At 35.9% G+C, this 14,850-nt stretch overlaps 2 protein-coding genes across 3 annotated transcripts in view; one reads left to right on the top strand and one right to left on the bottom strand.

Annotated features, from left to right (window-relative positions):
• Nucleotides 1–73: 73 nt before the first annotated feature.
• Nucleotides 74–14,850, bottom strand: part of LOC136344129 (uncharacterized) — a 163,442-nt gene continuing 148,665 nt past the window's right edge. For both annotated transcript variants that reach the window (XM_066291276.1, XM_066291275.1), the window contains exons 7-12: nt 4,800–4,932; nt 4,596–4,746; nt 4,472–4,541; nt 4,159–4,420; nt 4,016–4,091; nt 74–3,937 (exon numbers count right to left, since the gene is read on the bottom strand). In XM_066291276.1, coding sequence (XP_066147373.1) covers nt 3,700–3,937; nt 4,016–4,091; nt 4,159–4,420; nt 4,472–4,541; nt 4,596–4,746; nt 4,800–4,932 — 930 coding nt within the window. In that variant the 3' untranslated portion in view covers nt 74–3,699. The remainder of the gene's footprint in view (nt 3,938–4,015; nt 4,092–4,158; nt 4,421–4,471; nt 4,542–4,595; nt 4,747–4,799; nt 4,933–14,850) is intronic.
• On the top strand, nt 6,093–7,779 carry LOC136344141 (uncharacterized). Its single transcript, XM_066291297.1, has 2 exons — nt 6,093–6,197; nt 6,258–7,779. The coding sequence occupies exon 2, from the start codon at nt 6,286–6,288 to the stop codon at nt 7,312–7,314; it is 1,029 nt and encodes a 342-aa protein (XP_066147394.1). The 5' UTR covers nt 6,093–6,197; nt 6,258–6,285; the 3' UTR covers nt 7,315–7,779.

The following is a 14,850-nucleotide window of genomic DNA, read 5'->3' on the forward strand; positions in this document are numbered from 1 at the left end:
GCTGTATTGTGTGTATATAAATAAAGTCTCATTAATGTAATAAGAACTTTTTTTCAAATGCAAACTACCACAATCTTATAAATTCTTTATTAACAGCGATATTCAAATTATTTTAATAAAACATTAACAAAGGTTAAAAACGGGTTTTCGATACACGTACACTTTATTCTATTATTTCCTAAGGGTGGTTACCTTTTCCTAATAGTGACTGACCTAGATTAATATTAACTGGAAGTAGTACTGATGATGGTGCGGTACATTTTAGTGTCCCAAGGCTTGATGAAATGCCGCATCATTTGACATTTTATTATCTATTACTTAGGTAGTGATATGTCGGAAAATTAACGTCTAGGGCTTAAATTATCCTACTCGTAGTAAGAAATTGGTCCAGCGATATTTCACAATTTCTTAAATTTATTTTACATAGGTATTAATTACAAATTTACAAACTTAAAGTATTATTATTTTCCTACCACAGCACCTATCTATTTTAATTTATAATATAATATACTTTTAAATTTTAACATTCATATTGTGCTATTAGATTTTGCATTCTTAATACATATTGATTCTCATTTGATATACATTAAAAACGACTTTTTTAGCATAACATACATGTATCTCTCACGTCCTGAACCCTCTCGAAACAGGAAGAAAACAAACATTCGCCTGTTTATACGAAAGCAGAGAAAATGTAAAATTTATGGGCTTCTTACCAACGTTTCCAAACCGAACAAAACGTTTTAGACGTTTTACCTTGCACCACCATACGTTATATGCAAAGCTCGTAAAATGTTTTAGATATCCGAATACGACAATCTCTTATGAAAAATGCATAAAGTCTGATGCTCAGCATGGCACAATGCACATATTCTAAAATCGTTTACTTGATCTTGCTTTATCTGCTCGGGCAACGGATGGAAATAATGGATGTTTTGATTTTAAAGTATGAAAACGGTTATATTTGGTAGAGAGGGACTCCATTTTAGGTTTAGTATAAGGATATAAAAGTAAACTGCTTGGAGCACATATGCCAGAAAATAGTTAAATACAATTGGATATATTTTCCAAGCATTCCAGCTGAAAATTTGATAATATATCAAGAATATTTACATTGAAGGCATTTCTTAGGCACAAGCTTTTGGACGATTTAGAACGAGAGTTTGCAAGAATTCGTTACTAGTCTTAAATCGCCCTGGAAGAGAACATCCCACGTTCTCCTTAAAAAGCCCTTAATGTTTTTTTTTCTTCTATTGTTTGTACATTTTTGCCATCGACATTGGGACTTTCAAAATTCGCATAAAACTGCCTAAAATAAGATACCCTCAATTACGGCTTTCCCCTCATTATTATATTTCTGTTAGTCAACAGATGTAACGTCTATTTTTCTCTAACCTCGTGATAAATAAGGACAATAACATGATTCTAGATGATGGCACGGGTATAGTGGTGATTATTAACTTTTTGTTAATAAAATTAATTATTGTTTAGATTTAGCAATTTGTTTTACCTCGACATCGTATAATTTCCAACTTTTATTCATTTTCACTGCTCAGATACTGGAAAAATATTTCCAATTATAATATAAGTACTGTTAGCAAAATATAAATTACTTCTCTAGCATCATTTACTATTTTTTGTCGAAATATGCTCTAAATGTCTATGTGCAATATACCTAGATTATGTACATTTAATACTTCTATTCACACGTTAAAATTACCTAAAGTTGAGGAATGCCGTTTTTAAATATATACAAAAGGCTTTTAGCTAAGGTAGAAAATTTGGCATCCTTTTACTAATTATTTTAGAATTACCCACATAAAATTACTCGTTTCAGAGTTCGAAAGAGATAAAGAAATTTAAAAAAGTGGCGTCAAAAACCCATTTCCCACAATTATTATATATATATTTGTTTATTCCATTTTGATTAGGATTTTGATAAATATGCATGCGAAATGTGTTTGAAGACACCATTATACTTGACCTACAAAACTCATCATTATTAGTATGTATTTACAATAATTACAAGAGGATTATAACTACGTAGAATTATCCTAGTCACTTTCTGCCTTTTATTGAACATTGATACATAAATTAAACCACAATATAATTAATTTCTAGTAGGTGTATTTCAAACCAAACATTCATTATGATTTGTCACTTTGTATTACTAATATTCGTTTAATATTTGTAGTGTTTAGCACCATTTCCAATATTAATCATACTATTAAACGTATTTAATATAAAGTATCTCTTGTACATAGTACATAACTCTATTATTTCACTTAATTAAATTATGATGCTCTATAGGGTTGTCTAGAAATGAAGGTGTGAATAATTGTACTTATTTTAATTATTATTATGGGGATTGCTTAATTACTAATCTAGCTAAACGTATCAAAATTGTATGGAAAATTTGCAAAGTCTTAGGTGGTATACCCTGGCAAGGGATCAGTCTATAAATACTCTTAAGAAATTTTAAATTATTAAAGCAGGGTCTTGATCTTACTGTTTAAAGGGACTTTTCGGACTTATTTTGCTGAAATTCCTTCAAAACATGTATGCGGATTTTTTTGTTTTTGTCGTGTTGCTTTGTCTCGTATTCGAAATTTCCGCCATTTTGATTTAAGCAAAGAAAATGGCGACAGAGTGATTTGCGTTTATTTCTAAAGGTACATTTTTAGAATTGTCAAATGCGAATTATCCACATCAATGTTAATCTCAAAGCATTATGTTGACCTGGACGGCGACTTTGCTCTCAGCGATCATTTTGAATTAGTAAGTGTTCTGACAACCCTATATCTAGTGATCACCCTCTATTATATCATTTCTCAATTTATAGAATTAAAAAATTCATATTAAAATTTAAAATGGCGGCAAAATATGTTTTTTCTAAAATATCAACACAACTGTGTATTGATTGATACTATTCGAGTCACACGATGATCTGCAATGTGGCGAAGTTTATGATAATGCAAAAATATTTAGTAGATTTTTTTCTCCTTAATAATCCATGATTGCCAACACTGAAACTTTTGTATTTGTTTATATAATAATCACCTGCGTTTACCAAATCTGTTTTTAGTATCATTGGTTATAGCGGATATTTAGAATTATTTAAACAACGTCTTGACATCCATTTTAAATAGCTATTCTGACGGCGGATGGCAATGCCATATATTAATTTTGAAAGAACTCCGAAAGGTCCCTTTCACGAAAATAGACTGGGCTTCTAATTAATCCTTATTTGTGAATACTGAAGGTTAAATAAGCAATTGCAGCGGAAGTAGTTTTGGCACTTTTCAAATCCTCTATTGGCAATTTTCTAATGTATAAATAACTTAAAATGTGCGATTTTCTGATTATTGTGATTGCAATATCATTGAAAATTAAGAATTACAAAATTACAAAATATATCTGTTCTGTGACACATCATGTAACGCTGTCAAAACTCTGATGTAAAATGGCCACTGACACTGAGCCTAAAATAAACCCGTTTATTCATAGCGGCCATCTTCAGTTTCAGCGTTTTGACAGCTAAGTGAAAATGGTCGCTGAGGGGGGGGGGTCATGCACACAACAGCCATTTTTGCACTATTTTGGCAGCTAATCCAAGATGGCCGCTGGGTACAATATTATTCATGCATACACCAGACATTTTGAACTAGCATTTTAATATAAGTAAAAATACTTAATGGCCTAATAGTTGGCTTGGGATGTGCAATTACTAGTTCCTTTCGGACGAGGCATCACGTCCTCGTAGGGAGGGACGTTGGCCCTTTTAAATTCATCCCTAATTCTCTCTACGTTTTGCATCACCCTTAAAAAATTCAGACCCGCTAGTTTTTTTAAGTCTTCTACACTCCACTTTCCGGTTCCAATGAGCTCGGCGAACAGAGTTGGATAGGTAGAAACGTCCTGTAGTCCTTGCGGCACGCTAAAATATTTTTGTCGTGTTAGAAAACCCGTTTTTCTCATACAGAATCAGGTTTAAATGTCACCGATAACTACTTACTAATTTATTCCATCATAACCAGCTCCGATGCCTACGTTATCCACGCCAGCCACTTCTCGAATATGATTAATATGCGCTAAAATGTCACATATATGCATATATACATATATATACAATATAAAATATCCTGAAATGTAACTTACCGACTGCATCAGCTACAGTGGCAGTCTCTCTGCATGTCAGAAACAACGAATAGAAATTAACCATGATAATTCCCCCATTCAAGGCTAATCTGCGCAGTGTATCGTCAGCGACGTTGCGCGTCGAGTTGCACAGTGAATGTGTAGAAGAGTGACTGAATATTACTGGAGCTTTGCTCACGTCTAACGCATCGCGCATCGTGCCGACTGACACGTGGGAGAGATCTACGATCATGCCCAGACGGTTCATTTCTTTTATTACAGCCTGAGAAAATCATATTTAATATTTTTAAATGAAAATTATGGAATAAAGTACCTTTCCGAAAGCGGTTAAACCCCCATGCTCAGGCTTCTTTCCGGGCATATCTACATGAGAGCAGTCAGCCCTGTAATTACGAAGATATTTATTTAATATGTTTTGACCTATTAACGAAACTTACCAGGGGGTATTACAAGTTGAAGTTAACGTAAGATATCTAACTCCGACGTGGTATAAAGTCCTTAAAACTGCTAGACTTCCGGCCAGAGAATGACCGCCTTCTACTCCTATTAGTGAACACATGTGGTGGTTTTGATGGGCAGTCTTTATATCTGGAATTATAGTTTTAAAACCTTTTAAAGAAAAATTTACAGAACTCTTGAACCTTCTGCAGAAGTGCACAGCACGAGACGGGGATGATACCAGTCTGTAAATCTCCTTATTACATCAATTTGCTCCAAAGTAAGTTGAACTGCGTCTTTGTATTGCGAGTCGCATGGTACGTATGCAGCCCAAAACTGAAAATAAATGAGTTTTGTTAACGTTAGAAAGATGTTTTAAAGATTAATGATGGAAAGGGTAGGTTCGAAATGGTTTGAAATGCAAGCTGGGTTAAAAGAGGGGAGCGGGTACGGAGGAATCCGACTTGCAGGATCTATAGAGAGTAGATAAGTCAACTATGAAAATTTGAAATAAATGAAATTGTTGGCGTCATCGGTAAAAGATTTCCTTGATTAATTTTATTGAACTGAATTTCGATTCTCACCCTCATATGTCGATAAAGAACCAGGGAGCATGGGGGTATATTAAACTCTCTTTGACAAAAAATGAATGAGTTGTAGGCCTCGTAATATTAATAATTACAATCAGATTTGGCGAGTTTCCATTGCGGTGTACCTGGGATCAAAGTTTGAGCGAAGTAGCGAGAGCTATTTGCATAACAAATCTTCTTCACAGATATTTGTTGAAGTTAATGTTTTAAGGCTAGACTATTATTTAATAGTCCAATTTAGGTCTTCGTTAGGGGAGTGACCCTGGGAACATGACTTATGCCGTATACAGTGTGTTCTAAATTGGAACTACTTGTATGAGGATTTCGATTATCATAATAGACACAGCATCTAAGACACACTATTTAAGTCCTATAAGTCACGCATCGAAGCTTGGCCATTGTGACCTTGTCGTAATCCCTCGGTTGTCCCCCTAAACCAAAGCCCGTGTTAAAATTACTCCAAGAGATAGTTGTGATGTGGTAGATCACGACAGCAATCATAAATGCGAGTTTTGGCATTTAAAGTTATTTTGTTCCTTTTTATGGAGGATGTGCTATGTGGTAATACTCGCTTTGCCAAGAGCTTTTCCTAGTCTTGATAGAGCATTCCGTGGAAAATTTGAACTAGCTAGTTTAATACAGCGCCATCTACCGTTTAAATATTTGGATCAATAGGCGGCGGAGACTCATTTTCCGAGTTTCTGTTGGAATTTAGTTCTTAAAGATTTAATAAAAATGTTTTTACGATTTAAAATGAAAGTTTTTTGTAACAGCAGATATATATCTGTAGTATTAATTTCTCATAAGTAGCAGGAAAAATGCAATCATAATAGCTTTAAATGAAATCGCCTGGAACTGCCATCTACCGCTAGGTAGCGAAAAACCGACAACATTATATCGATGCAAATGCAGACATTTTTCATTTTACGTCACTTAATATGCGTCAATTACAATGGAACTTGGGCTTGCAGCGTCAGTGTCACAGTCGTTCAAAAACTGAGGTATATAACTGTAAGTGGAAGTGGTTACAAGTGTTTAGGACTTTCTTAAAATCAAGTTTGTTATTGTCAGATTGCACCATCAATTTTCCAATACAAAAATGAAAACTTCGCCCATTAAATCCTACCTATTAAACCAGGTACTCAAAGGTCATTTTCCTGAAATGGCTGTGAGAAAAATGAACCGAGATTATCTGGAGAGATTCGTTCTGAAACTGGTTAAATACAGCTCTAATGTCTCTAGTGAAGAGCCCAAGGATTTTGCCGCACTGTGCAGAAGTCTTTTCCTTAAAGAGGCAGAGAAGCCAGAGTGGTGGCCTTCCGAGCAAGTCATTTCAAAGACTCTCACCTCAGATGGCAAGTATATCATGACATTGCTGCGCTTCTTGGTCTACAAATGTTGTGAATTTTTTAAAAAACCCTCTGAGAATTTGAACACAGAACTGCATGTGACAGAGGTAGATTTAAAACAACGGGTAAATCGCAAGAGAAAACTTAGTGATGACGATGGTGCCATTCCAATTAAACGTAGGACTTTGTTGCCCCGAAGTTGTTGTAAGCAAAAAAAATCCTCAGAAAATCTTCGTAAAATGCTGCCACAACCGGTAGCTGACCTAAGAGTAATTTTACATAAGCCACAAGCTTTAAATCAGAATGAATTCTTGAGGTTATTCAAACTGGAAAGCACATCAAGTCTCATTCAAGAAGACACCCCCAATTCCTCGTTAATCACCAACTCTATCAAATTTAACACTTGCTCTCAAATACCATTTTCCTCAGATTTGGGTATGGAGCTGATTAAACGTGACAATCACATTTGTCCTGAAGTCACAAAAAGCCGAAAATTAGATAGGCTTGAGTGGTATATTAATAAAGTCCCTTTAAAGGCTGTTGAAGTTTGCAGTTATGAAGTTACTTATCAGGAGAAAAAAGGCTTGACATACAGATATTATAAGTTCCCCAAAAGACAGATTGGGCAACATCCAGGGGATATAGCTTTCCAGACAAAGACAATTTTTAGTCGCCTTTTAAAAGTGACGTTGGTTCGCCACAATTTGAAGAAACTGCAACAGGTGGTTAAAAGAAAATCAAAGCGCGAAGGTGATTCTCAGAAAGAAAGGCGTGCATGATGAACGCTAAGAGATCAAAGTGTTGAAGTTATTGAAATTGGAAAGGTATAATATTTGTGTCAAATTAATGGTATACATACAAGGCAATGATTGATGATTTTTCATGTTTCCATTTTTATAATCTTCCTTTAGCAATAAATGTAGGCCAAAATATTCTATTATTAAAATTCCACATAAAAGTGATTCTTTTGTGGTTTTATGACCGTTTAAGCATCTTGTATATTTTTTAATTTATAACAGATACACTCTTAAAATTAAATGAAAAACATGCAGGAAAGTATATTTATACTTACATCTTCTCACTGTTACATATAAAACAACATACAAATTATTTACTGTTTTTCATGTTATTATGAGGTTTTTTTTCAATATTTTTTAGGTTTGTAGGATCACTATTATATTGTTGTTTAGTATGTGTAACATGTTGCTGACAATAAATGAGTTTTGTCATTTTATACTCTTGCATATTAAGCATTTTCATTGCTAATTATTTATGAATATGGAAAGAGTCATCATATTGAACCTTATAATGTAATTTTTAATGAAAAAACGTGACTACGGAAACATCGAAACCCTGCTGCGATTCAAACGCCTATCAACTTTAATCTCAGAGTTAAAACGCAATATACTACATTGTATAAATTATAAGGGGTGTAACATATCATCATGAAGATATTTCAGGGAGGAATAGTACTGCGTAAATTAATAAAAAAATGCTCATAAACCGCTGGTGAAAAATGTACCACTTTAGATATACAGGGTGTCAAAGTTCCACATATTGCGTTTTTCTCACGTATGCTGTATGTCAGAAATCTCGAATGTCATGACCGAGTTTCAGCTATTTTAATAATTTTTTTTCGATTTTTGACGTTTTACATTTCAAAAATTTTACTAGAGGCATACGTGGAGAAAAATGTGAAACTTTGCCAACCTGTATATCGAAAATGGCGTGTTTTTGACCATAAGTGTATCGGCATTATATTATTATTTTGACGAGTACTAGCGCCCCTATTATTATTAACTTCCTTTATATAATTGTACTTACTTTTGCGTTAACGTTAAAATTTTCAACTTTAGTATATTACGTTAAGTCTTCTAGACTTTTTGTTTCTCTTTGTTTTTTTCATCTGAAGATAATACAGTATAAAAGAAATTTTGGGATGCTGAATAGAGATCTGAAGGAAATGAAAACTATTGTATAAATTGTTGATTTGTTAAAAACAAGTCAATTTTGACACCTGGAATTGATCATCAAGACCCTAAGAGGATCGAAATGACTCGCAAATCACGTGCAAATAGGTATAGGAAAAAAATGGAGTGAATAATTCATATATTACGCGAAAACGAGAAGAGACGTGAATGAGAACTTTTACAAGTTAGCTGTATTAAACAAAAATACGTAGAGGCATCCAACTGGTCCGCAATTTTGCGCAAGTGTGGTTTAGGCATTGCTCTTTATATGATAAAAGTCTTAGTTTCCCACGAGCTGTCCCTCAGTCCATAAGAAGTGATTAAGAGGTGGATGTTAAGAGGCAAAATTAAAATATATCAATGTTCTCTTTAAACTGAACAAAAATGCTTCTGGAACTGCAGAAATGATTAATTCGCCCTGGAGAGGTAATTCTGTTGGTGCTTCAACTAAGGTTTAAGAAGTTTCGTGAGGGAAATTTTTATCTTGAGGACGATTCGCGAATAGTTTGAAGACGAAAAACTTGAAACTAGCCGGACGAAAAAAAGCTTGCAGAACTGTTAGGAGTGACTCAACAAGTAATTTCAATTCGATTGCGTCTAACGGGAAAAATTTCAAAGGAAGGAAAATAAGTTCCTGATGAGCTAATCGATTACAAGAAAAACCCAAGAGTTGACATTTGCAAGGGCCTGCTTTCTTGATACAAAAGAAAAAATCCTCTGTGACAATCCTAAGCATAGCTAAGCATGGGTCGATCCGGGCCGGCTATCTCCATCAGTCGCAAAACCGAATATTCACGTCAAGAAAATTTTACTATGTGTCTGGTGGGATTTGACGGTAGTCGTTTACTACGAGCTTCTGGAACCCCGTCAAACTGTTAACAGCTGAACGTTGTCAGGCCCAAATGATCAGATGAAGTGAAATTTTGGAGCCAACAAAGTCGGAAAATGTTGCGTGACAATGCTCATCTGCATATAGCAAAATTCCATCTTCTTAACCTGGGAACTCCGTGAACGCGGCGTATTCTTCAGACTTGGCCCCTCTCGAGTTCTACTTATTCAGATCAATACGATTCCATCTAGCTGACCAGCAGTTTTCTAAAGTTAAAGATGTTCGAAAACGGCTCGATAATTATTTTGCCTCGGAACAACTATGGTTCTATTGCGAAGGCATCCATCATCCACCCTATAAATCGGGAAAAACCATAGAGATACTAATGGAGATTATTTTGATAATTAACGTTTCCAATAAGTTTGTTTTTAATCAAGTTTACTTAAATCAGAAATGCTGACTTTCTATTTGCAAACCTATTAAATCAGCTCAATTCAATAACAATTGAAATATGGCATAATACACCTGGCTACAGGGTTTCTACATGAGAAAGGAAGGCTCAAATCAAGAATCCAAGCTTGAGCCTTGAATTTGGAGCTTCCCCACCGCACTCTAAACAATCTATGAATAATTCACTATACAAAATTCCATGAAAAACCGGAAAAGTCAACGATATAATGAAAGCCTGCGGGCATCTTCTCGAAGTCCCTTTACTCTCAAGGGCTTAAGTGGTCCCCAAGTGGGTACTTTAGGTCTCAGGCGGGTGTACGTGCATTCTAAAACATGAATGGTAAACATAATCTAAAAGGGTGTGATTGACTCTTAAATTTTTAATGAGGCTTAAAGCCGTTGCGCCCTCGAAAGGTTCTTCCGAGTGTTGTCAAGTTGTGGGAAATAGATTGAACGTAACTCGCAAAATCCAACTTTACGATGCATTAATGCCGATCATTAATATAGAGCCGTTTTGCTTATACCCGAGACGGCCACTGTCCGATATCTCTACCGTTCTTAAGCCTTCGGCTCTGAAGCATAATCAAAACGACCCATCTATCTTTTATACATTGAGCTCTATTCAATTTTGTTATGGAGGTGCTCTATTTAACAATATAATAGACATTAAATTATAGCGCCGCTTAAGCACAGGATTTTGGCTTAATATTCGCAGCCCGCCATAACTTTAATACCTGTCTGCTTTATAATCTAATTTGAAACTCCTGCCGATGGCCCTCGATACCCATTAAGTGTGTGCTTTATAGAGTAGTAAAAGGAGATAAGTACGTGTTAATAAAAATTTATTGCTTTGCCAGTTTTGGTGTTTAACTCTTGACTTAATTAAGAACAGCGCAGTGGCCGGACAAATCAAATGAGAAACTTTTCTCTTCATTTTTACGAAAAATGAGAAAGGCTATGTCCTATGGGCCTCAGGACAACAAAGCAAATAATTTGATATTGTCCTGGAAGTCGGTGCCGGAATTTTCCGAAATCGAAAAGTATTGTATCGGCTATAATTGCATATGTTCCATTCGGAACACGCCCATCTTCGATCACACAGATATTTTGGACGCAGCATTGTAATGCTGTTTGGTTGCCAAGAAAGTATTCCTATTGTGAATCAGTGACCTAGTAGCTGAATTTATGTTTTGCTGGGACCTTGTCCTCGTTCTATTACGTTAAAAATGGGAATAGTACTTGAATTAAGTCTGGAAAGATAGTCTTATACGTGGAATGATGTAATAAATAACTTTTAATGTTTGCAACCCAACATACACCATTGTGCGAAGCCTGCAGTTTAAACATTTTTGAAGAATATTTTCGTTTGGAACGCCGAAACTCCACTCTTCCATGTGGAACGTTTCGTATACAGAGTGATTCTTTTGAGTTTGTCCCTCATTAGAGGTAGCTCGCTTATGAAACCCCGAAGCTATGCCTCTGATTGTATGGAGTTTGAAAATTTTCTATGCAGGTTTATTGGTAATTCGACGTATTCCTTTGGTGAGGTGACTGGGCACGAGGTAAGGAGTAAGTTGAACCCATATACGCACATTCCAGAACTTTCTAAATTTTCAGTTATTTGAATTGTTTTTTAATTCGGGATCTTAATGATTTAAATCGTTAAATTTTTGCTCGAGAAATTGACGAAAACTTTTTTTGTTGTTTTTTTGTATTTGTTCCACTGCTCGATTACTTGCCCAACGTTAGGATCTTTCGCATGGAAGGGAATATGTCTGGAAACATGTGCATTATGTGAAGATTTTCAGTAAAAAATTTTCAAAAAAATAATTTTTCAAGATCAGTTACTCCAACTTTTTTCGACCGGTTTTCAAAAGTGTTCAAGGTAACATTTGTACAAATTGCTATGAAAACTTCCCCATTTCAATAGCTATTAATTGAACTGTTCAATCTATTATTTGCGGTTAAAAAAAACAGTAAAAATGCTTTAGATGAACAAATTAACTTGAATTTAAGTAACGACTAAAACTTCACGTAATACAAATGTCTCCGGATATATTTCACTTCATACGGAAGATCATAATGTTAGACAGATGATCGAGTAGCGAAAGTAACAAAATCCAGAAAGGATTTCTTGAAAAATCATTCGGAAATCTTTAAGACCCCGAATTTAAAAAAAAAGTGAAATTACTCAAAATATCGTGAGTTTTGAAATATGGGTTTGATTTATTCTTCACCTCATGCCCTATCAGTTCCTCAAAGGAACTCGTGGAATTACCAGTAACCCTGTATATTCTTGAAACATGTTATTTCAACGTTGCTAAAAATCAGAAGCGCATGCGGCAGGGACAATGAGATTACTTACCAAACATAAAAATTGAAAGAAATAGTAAAAAAACCGAAAGGGTCCTGAATCTGCGCCATTGAACTTGTCGATTCTGAAAAATTTATGGGTTTTATTGAACCCTGAAGAAAGTTATTTAAATATGACCAAAAGCAGAGACGTAGGGGGTAGGAAGCTTGTCTTCCAGAGACCAATAGATGTTGGAAAAGTGGATAAATCTTTAGGATATTATAGCTATGCTTCTGAATACATGAATTTTGATGCATTTGTCCATGATCTCGAAAAAACTCCTTTAACATGAAACGAAAACTTGAAGCCCTGACCGGAGGAATTATGAATTTCCTTTTCGCAGATATAGATTCTTGTCAGAGATAATAATGGGATTTTTAACCCTAAAAGAACCTTGAAGCTCGCCTCTGAACTTATGAATTTTGGTGTATTTGACGATTTCCTGGAACCTTGACAACATTTATTTAGATAAGACTTGAAGTAGAGGCATAGGACGAAACAACTATGAGCTCACTTGGCAGAGTTAAAAAAGGGAAGAGTTATGAGATTTGTAAATCTAAGCGAACCCTCAAGAAAGGAGTCGCCGTTCGTGCATGCGGACATAATAGACTATTATCGAGGTTCAGTGCCACGTGAAAACCAGAGTTACGCCACTGAACTTTAATGACTGCATGGAGCGGCAATGCGTTCCAATATTGTTTGTGTTCTCAGTTCGACCGGAGAATCTTCAATCTTATGGTGGTTTCGTAGGATAGTCCACCGGCAAATTAATTTTTAGTTTCAAAAGCGATTCCATCTTCAAATTCTTCTCGAAAATGACGAAAGTTTTTATGGTTCAATGGCCATATCCATACACGCCTGCAGCCCGGAGCATAATTCCTTCCAGCTCTGGCAAATGCATTGGATTAAGCAAAGATTTATGCGCTCATAACACGCTTGCAGCTGAGAAGCTGCAGCCAAATGTTGGTAGCAGAAGTGGCAACTTAGTTGCATGGCCTCTTACAGTTTAAAGCGTTTAATCGTTCCCATTTGTCCCTTGCGACCCAATAAAACCGGGGGTGATATGTGCATTTGATGTGTGGATTAATGAAAGTTTAACTGCTCAATTTGCCTATAAAACCTTCAGAGACTAATTCTTATTAATAATCCTAATGACGGGTCTAAATTCAGTACAAGTTTTCCTCCCTCGTTTAGGGAGTTGTCTCAGCACATCAGTTGAGTTTGATCTATGGTTTCCGGGTAGTTTCTGGAAACCCATTACATGATGATTTATCGGACTCGCAGCTACGAAGCTGTCGCCCATAGCTGTGTCTTCATTATACAGAGTGTCCCAAAAATATACCGACAAACTTTGAGGGGTGATGGAGGACGTCAATACAAACTTTTCTCTTTAATAAACATACGCCCGTAAATGAGCCGTTTGAGCTGCGCAGTAAGTAAAATATTTCAAGGCGCATCAAATAAATAAATAAATTCTTTATTTCATTGAGGACCATTGCGTTTCGTGGAAATTTTTTTGTTCTAAATACGTTCCTTGTTGGGGACACAAGTACTTCTTTATCACAACTAGGCAGTCCAAAGATGCCAATTTCAAGACCGTATGACGTATTATTTGCATGTACATTATCATTATTCAGTTGGCGCAGTAACATTAATTTTGTTGAGAGTCAAATCAAAATTCGTGTTGAGAATGAACGTTAATTTCTCACTTGAAGAATTTGCCGTTATGCATCTTGTTTATGGTGCAGCAAATTGTAATGGAGGAAAAACTGCACGCTTTTATGAGCAGAGATGCTCAGGACGCCGGCAACCTCATCATATAACGTTCGCTTCCCACTACCGTCGTCTTAGAGAAAGTGAGAACCTAAAGCGTCCCGGTGGTGATGGTCGTACCAGAACAGTTTGTACGAGTGAATTTGAAGGAGTTTTACACTGCGTGGAGGGAAATCAATTCGCAAGTGTTCGCGTATCTACGCTCCATATGGGATCATTCAAGTCGATGATACAGCGTGTGATTCACGAATAATTGCTCTACCCTTACCGTTTACAACGCGTACAAGTCTTACATCCTGAAGATTATCCACATCGATTTGTTTTTGGTCAATGGTTTTTAGGTCACAACTTAAAGGAAACCTCATTTCGGGAGAATAGTTTTGTTTACTGAGGAGGCACGTTTCACGTGCTATGGTTATTTTAATAGTAGAAACAGCCACATTTGTGATGATCACAATCATCAGGTTGCGGTCCCTACAAACAATTTTCGATAAACATGTGAGCTGGTATTGCTGGAGAGAATCTGATAGTTCACTTGCTGCCGCCAGCTCGTTTGAACGTACGCATTTGTCTTCATTTTCTGCAAAATGTTTTGCCTCAATTGTTGGAAAATGTGCCTTTAGACGTTAGAACTAACATGCGGTTTCAACGTGAAGGGACAGATGTCTAAATGTGTTCTGTAGCATCCCATCAGTAAAAATCCAATGGAGAAAGATCTGGTGGACCCGCCGGCCGTCGCATGTTTCTATTGTTTAAACTGGGTTGTTTCTACCGGGAAATGTTTCAGATCAATAGTCAGTCGCTCTCCTAACATCATGTCGCGGAGCCCCATTTTGCCAGAATCAAATGTTATTCAAATGCTTGAGACAAATGCTATATCGATGTAATCCGTAATACGGGGCGTTAATGAGTGCAAATAACCATCTGGGGTGAGATTGTC

The sequence above is a fragment of the Euwallacea fornicatus genome, chromosome 16 (genome assembly GCF_040115645.1).
Source record: "Euwallacea fornicatus isolate EFF26 chromosome 16, ASM4011564v1, whole genome shotgun sequence".
NCBI classification, from domain to species: domain Eukaryota; kingdom Metazoa; phylum Arthropoda; class Insecta; order Coleoptera; family Curculionidae; genus Euwallacea; species Euwallacea fornicatus.